At 39.5% G+C, this 7116-nt stretch overlaps 1 protein-coding gene across 1 annotated transcript in view; it reads right to left on the reverse strand.

The window, feature by feature from the left end:
* Positions 1–2691, reverse strand: part of TBCCD1 (TBCC domain containing 1) — a 22845-nt gene extending 20154 nt beyond the window's left edge. The window contains exons 1-2 of the mRNA XM_006884104.1: positions 2317–2691; positions 541–696 (exon numbers count right to left, since the gene is read on the reverse strand). Coding sequence (XP_006884166.1) covers positions 541–696; positions 2317–2652 — 492 coding nt within the window. The 5' untranslated portion in view covers positions 2653–2691. The remainder of the gene's footprint in view (positions 1–540; positions 697–2316) is intronic.
* Between the last annotated feature and the right edge of the window lie 4425 nt (positions 2692–7116).

Below are 7116 nucleotides of genomic sequence, written 5' to 3' on the forward strand. Positions count from 1 at the left end.
TTTTCCAGCCTAAGGAAGAGAGAGAAATATATGAGGTTTAAACATTGGATGCTGATTAGATGTTATTAATTTATGTCAGCCAAGAGAAGAAAAGGAAATATAAGACATTTTCCAAAACTCACAACACGAAGTAGTTAAATTTTAGTTTTCAGATTATCACATTACATATAATAAGCTAAGAAAATAAAGTAGTATGAGAAGATAATTTTTATGGAAATTTTTTCAGTAGATTCAACAGACTTTGAAAACCCTCTTTGTTAGCCTAGCATGTTATAGGGCAGATTAAAATTTAATAACATGGACAAATGGGAATGCTAGTAAGAATGACTGACTCCAAAAGCATGAATGCTGTCAGTGAAGAAACTCAAAATCTAATTGAAACAACACACAATGATTTTAAAACCAGAAAAGAAAGGGGGAAGGGTAATTAATCAAATTAATGCTTAGATACAGAATTTTAAGACAATTTTTGGTGACAATAAACCATCTTCCTTATAACTCTCCTTTTCAGAGGAAAGAGCCCACAACTTAAACAGTTACCTTATTATGACAACTGGATTTGTCAGTTATGTCAGGAGACTGAGATCTGTTCCTGGGACTAGGCCACTCCTCTCCAATCAACGATGTCCTCAGGGAGACCTTGTTTAACTGTTGTATGTATAAAAAGAGCAGGAACTGAAGGGTGTCCACAGAAAGCTGTCCAAGTAGGAAATACATTATCAGCACAGCTCCTAAAACCATAATTACCAGTCTACAACTAAGCAGATAAAGTAAGTTCAATTCACAACAGTTTGTTCATACCGAAAAAGAAAAAAATGCTTACATTTGGAATGTATGTCTCTGATACCTGGATGTAGGAATTTTTCTGCTATGCATTGTGCTGTTGGTGTCAATTCTAAGAATTCTTTGCCTAGCCTCTGATCAAGACTTTCTCCTGTATTAACAAATAGTACAGGTGTCTCTATACACACATATATATGTGTGTATTGTGTTTCCGTATACATATATAAGAATATATTTAGGGAGCTCCGGTGGCCCAGTGGTAAGGAGTTTCACTGCCAATCCAAAGGCAAGTGGTTCCAATCCACCAGATGCTCCTTGGGAGAAAGGAGGCAATCTTCTCCCGTGCAATTTAGTCTCTAACAACCTGCTGCAGGGTCAGCAATGAGTCTGTTCTGACTTGATAGCAGGTAACAACAACGACATAAATATAAATATTGCACTCATAATTTCTAATTTTACTGAATTCACTTAATAGTTCTAGGAGTTTTTATAGATTCCTTGGGATTTTTCTATAAAAATTACTATTTCATAATGAAACAGTACAGTTTCATTACTTTCCTTCTGATTTTTCACTTTTCCTTTCCTTTTTTTTCTTAAAGATTTATGTTTTTAATTTTTTTTTTTGTGTGTGTGTGTGTGTGTGTGTGTGTACTGTCAATGGTATCTGACTGGTACAGGAGGACACTGCCCCTCCTTCTCCAGCGGAGCATCTGGTGGATTTGAACCACGTACCTCTGGGATTGCTGTGCAGCTTCTTGCAAAGATTTATGTTTTACATTTAAGTACATGATGTAGTATTAATTTTTTTTTATAAGGTGGGAAACATAGGCTGAGATTCTCTTTTTTTTGTCTACTGATGTCCAACTGAATGAAGGTTATTTTTCCTCCAGTGCATTGCTTTTGCATCTTTGTGCAAATGAGCTGGGCATTTATGTCAGGGTCTGCTTTTAGGTTTCTAGTCTGTTCCAATGATATCTTCTTCCGCAACTACCACTGTCTTGATTACTGTCATTATGCGGTTAAGTCTTAAAATTAAGAATACTGACTTCTTCCTACATTTCTCCCCTAAAATTTTAAATTAAGAATTCTCAAAACTATTAGAAACCTATCAATAAAACTAAGTTTCTTTGTGCCGTCAAATCACCTGTGACTCATAGCAACCCTATGTACAACAGCTCTATGAAATCTGCCCTGTCCTGAGCCAGTTTCACAAACTCCAACACACCTACCCCTTTGCCCTACTTGTGTCAATCCATCTCGTCTGGGGTCATCTTCCACTGTCCTTCCACCCTTCCAGGCACAATGTCCTTCTCCCAGAATTGGTCCCTCCTAGTCACGTGCCCAAAGTACGTGAGATGGTGCTTCAAAATCCTTGCCTCCAAGGAGAAACTTGGTTTCACCCTAGCACAGACCTAGCTCCTAAAATAATTAAATATATACAAACCCATACACACAGGTGAATGAACTCAAATTACTACCTAAAATGACATACATTGATTTTGCTTTAAAATCAGAAAAAAAAAGATACTATACCTGATTTCTCTGCTTTTCAATTTCATCCTCAGACATGCAGCTGGAGATAATCTCAGACCACTCCAGACGCTCCTCTGGTGTCTTCTCTACAAGACTATCAAACACTTCAAAGTAGAGCCATGCCAGGTCCTTCGCCAACTGCAGCTTCCCACATGCAATGTGCCTCCATGCAGACCAGTAGAGACGCGGGTAAGCTCTCTCTGTGGCCCGGGTTCGCACATAGGTAGATATCTTCCTGAGATAATGAAGGCTGAACTTGGACGGAGGGGGTACCTGCAAGGCACCCACCATAAAGGGTTCTGCTTTCACCCAGAGGAGAACTCCGGACTGATCCATATTACCTCCAAGGACATCTGTGTGATAAGGCTTCTTTGCATACCTAGGGGGGAAAAATTTCTTTACAAACTCATTTGAAACAAAGTTCATTTATACTTTTTAAAAGATGATCATTAAATATTAGTTTGAGAAACAGCACTAATTCATTAGTCAGGAGCAGAATAGGGCCAGATCTCAGATAAGCAAGAAAAATTCCATGATAAGACAAAATTATCAAACTTGTATTATTAGAAATGTCACTTTTAGGAAGAGTGAATAAATATGTAGAACAAATGTTATCTTTCCTGTCACTGTAGGTAGAAAAAAAAAGACTGAGAAAAGATTCACTCCATCACAGGCAATCTTGCTCTACTCTGACAAGAACTTTAAATTAAATCATTTGCATAGAGAGGAAAAATGTCCAAACATGGAGATGTTAGCATGCCATATGACCTCAAAGTAAAGTAACAGCTTAAGGCGGCAAAGAAGAACACTACTGCAAAGAGTGTAATGAAAGATTCTTCCAAAGATTTTGGGCTTTGGTCCTGATTCATGGGAAGTGACCTCGAAAACCCTGGAAGGCCTTTGTTGTTTATGGAGGACATCAAACCACACAAGACAACTTATGTTCATGAAATGAACTATAATGGGAGCTGGCCAATCCAAAAAAGATCCACCTATGATTATCAGCTGGACTTCTGGGGGATAAAGGACTTGAAAGTGAATTCAGTCATATGGTCATGATTCTCCCTCAATTAAAACTCTGGACAGTGAAACTGAGGTGAGCTTACTGGTTGGTGTAAGGCATCCACACACCAGGAGTGAAACACATTCCTGAGAACACAAAAGCTCTGCATTAGAGAGAGATCTGCTCAGACATCACCCTCTCTATCTCTTCTTTTGTATCCCTTTCACTGTACCATAAAGGTGGTACTCTTCTGAGTTCTGTGGACGACTGTAGTAAATTATCAAACTTGAGGGACAAGTGGGAACTTACTGTGTAGAAGTTTTGAGTGGCCAAGGAAACCCCAAATGTATGGCTAGAATCTGAAGTCTTGGAGAGGCTTGGCATTCTGGAGGACTGTTTCCCTACCCAGTGAAATGTGACCTAAATCTCTATGATTTCATCAACTGATACATCATTAATGCCAAAATAGAACTGAAGTGCATTTGAAGTTGACATTGAGACAACTATCACTGCAAAAATAGGTCAAGAGAAAAGAAAATATCTAAGTACTGTGCTTCAATCTTCAAGTCATTTATTTTTTAGGTTTTGTTGCTTCTATTGTAATAACATGATTTTTTTTTTTCAAACTGGAGGGACATATTTATAAAAATACCTAAAACTAGAAGTGAAGAAAACATTCAAAATCCTACCACAAAAGTACAATTAGTTAATACAGTACATTCTTCTTCCTACTTCTATGTGTTAGATGTCGGTTTGTTTTTATGTGCTCAATTATATCGTATACACAACTCTGTATCATAACATCAATGTGTCGTGACATTCTAAGAAATATATCCTAATTTATTATCTTGTGCTTCCATTTTTAGATACTTAGTAGTTTAAAATGATCTTGAGTCTATTCCCATCTGAGTTAAAAAAGAACAGGTTTGGAGCACTGAACACAATGACTGAAGACCAGATAGATGACATCAAGGATATTATCCATGAAGAAAGCAAAATGTCACTAAGAAGGCAGAGAAGAAAGAAGAAACCAAAGTGGATGTCAGAAGAGACCCTGAAAACTGCATAATAGCATTAAGATGTCAAAACAAAGAGAAAAGATGCTGAAATAAATGAGCTGACCAGAAGATTTCAAAAGGCAGCTGGAGGAAGACAAAGCAAACTACTATTATGGGATGTGCAGAGACCTAGAATTGGAGTATAAAAAGGGAAGAACTCATTCAGCATTTTTCAAGCTGAAAGAACTGAAAAACAAATTCAAGCCTTGAGATGCAATACTTAGAGATGCTATGGGCAAAATCTTGAATAAAAAGATGATGGAGGTAATACACAGAATCACTGGTACCAAAATAACTGGCTGGTCCTGGAATATTTCAGGAAGAAATATGATCAAGAGCCAATGGTAATGAAGGAAGAAGTTCAAGCTGCACTGAAGGCAATGCAAAAAAAGGCCCCATTAATTAATGGGATACCAACTGACATGTTTCAAATGACAGATGCAGCCTGGACGTGCTCACCAGTCTATACCAGGAAATCTGGAGGACAGCTGCCTGGCTGGTTGATTGGATGAAGAGATCCATATCTGTTCCCATTCTAAAGAAAGGTGATTCAACACAATGTGGAAATTATTGAATAATATCATCAATATCACATGCAAGCAAAATACTGCTGAAAATCAGTCAAAAACACCTAAAACAGTACATAGAGAACTGCTAGATATTAAAGCTGACTTTAGTTAGACTAGGCCTTGGCACCAGAAATATCACTGCTGATGTCAGATGGGTCCTAACTGAAAGCAAAGAATACAAGAAGAATTTCTTTATGTGCTTTATTGACTACGCAAATGCATTTGATTGTGTGGATCATAATAAATTATGGCTAACGTTGAGAATAAGAGGAATCCTAGAACATTTAATTGTGCTCATGCAAAACCTATACTTAAACTAAGAAGCTGGGGAGCTCTGGTGGCCTAGTGGCAAAGAGCTGCAACTACAATCCCAGAGGCTCATGGTTCGAATCCACCAGATGCTCTGCTGGGGAAGGAGGGACAATCTCCTCCTGTACCAGTCAGATCTGATTTGACGGTACACTCACAGAAAAATAATAAAACAAACAAAAGAAATTTTTCAAAAAACCCCAAAAAACTACGAAGCTAATGTGCGAACAGACTGGGGAACACTGCATGGTTTAAAATTAGGAAAGATGTGTGTCAGGGTTGTATCCTTTCTCCATATTAATTTAATCTGTACGTTGCTGTTGTTGTTATGTGCCGTCGAGTCACTTGTGACTCATAGCGATCCTATGTACAACAGCCCTAAACTCTGCCCTATCCTGGGACAATCTCACCATCTCCGACACACCTTCTCCCATTAATACCCCAGTCACTGAATCACTCCATCTCATTGAGGGTCTTCCTCTCCTGTGTTGTCCCTCTCCAAGGACTGGTCCCTCCTTGCAACATGTCCAAAGTATGTCAGACGAAGTTTCAGAATCCTTGCCTCCAAGGAGTAGCTTGGTTTAATCCTCTCCAGGACAAATCTGTTCATTTTCCTGGCAGTCCAAGGTATGTTCAATACTTTTCTCTAACACCACAGCTCAAAGGCATCAATTCTCCTTCTATCTTCCCTAGTCATCATCCAGCTCTCCAATGCATACCAAGTGATGGCAAAGACCATGGCATGTATCAGGCGCACCTTAGTCTCCAAACTGACATCCTTGCACTTCAGCACTTTAGAGAGGTCCCTAACTGCAGACTTTCGCATCACAATACGTTTTTTAATTTCCTAGCTGCTGGTGCCAAGAGTGTTGACGGTGGATCCAAGCAAACCAAAACTGTGAACAATCTCAATCTCTTCACCATCCATCATTATGCTGCCAATCGGCCCAGTGGTGAGAATCTTTATTTTCTTGATATTGAGTCTCAATCCATACCAGAGACTGCAGTCCTTGACCTTTTGCAGCAAGTGCTTCAGGTCCCCTTCAGTTTCAGCAAGCAAGATTGTGCCATCTGCATAATGCAGATTGTTGATGATTCTTCCTCCAATCCAATCCGGGTGCCACATTTCTCCTCATAGAGCCCAGCCTCCCACATAACCTGTTCTGCATAAAGATTGAAAAGGTTTGGAGACAGGATACAGCCCTGACGTACACTCTTCCCAATTTTGAACTGTGCAGAGTTTCCTTGCTCTGTTCTGACGACTGCCTCCTGATCCATGTATAGGTTTCGCATTAGCACAATCAAGTGTTCTGGGATTCCCATTCTTCTTAGAGTTAGCCACATTTTGTTATGATTCACACAGTCAAATGCCTTTGCATAATCAATGAAACAAATACAGACATTCTTCTGGTATTTTCTGCTTTCAGGCAAGGCCCCATCTACACTCAGCCTGCACTTTGGGTAGTTCTCTGTTGATGTTCTATTCTAGCAGTTTTGGGAAAGTCTTCAGCAAAATCTTGCTTGCATGTGATATTAATGATATTGTTTGATAATTTCCACACTCTGTGGGATCACCTTTCTTTGGAATGGGAACAAATATAGATCTCTTCCAGTCAGTTAGCCAAGTGGTTGTTCTCCAGATTTCTTGGCACAACTTGATGAGCACATCTAGGGTTGTTGTTGTTATGTACCATCGAGTCGTTTCCGACTCATAGCGACCCTATGCACAACAGCTCTAAACCCTGCCCTATCCTGCGCCAATCGCACCGCCTCCGACACACCCATCCCGATTACCCCAGTCACCGAATCAATCCATCTCATAGAGGGTCTTCCCCTCCTGCGCTGTCCCTCCACCCTCCCA

The sequence above is a fragment of the Elephantulus edwardii genome, unplaced genomic scaffold (genome assembly GCF_000299155.1).
Source record: "Elephantulus edwardii isolate Elephantulus edwardi_28Jun2011 unplaced genomic scaffold, EleEdw1.0 scaffold00031, whole genome shotgun sequence".
NCBI classification, from domain to species: domain Eukaryota; kingdom Metazoa; phylum Chordata; class Mammalia; order Macroscelidea; family Macroscelididae; genus Elephantulus; species Elephantulus edwardii.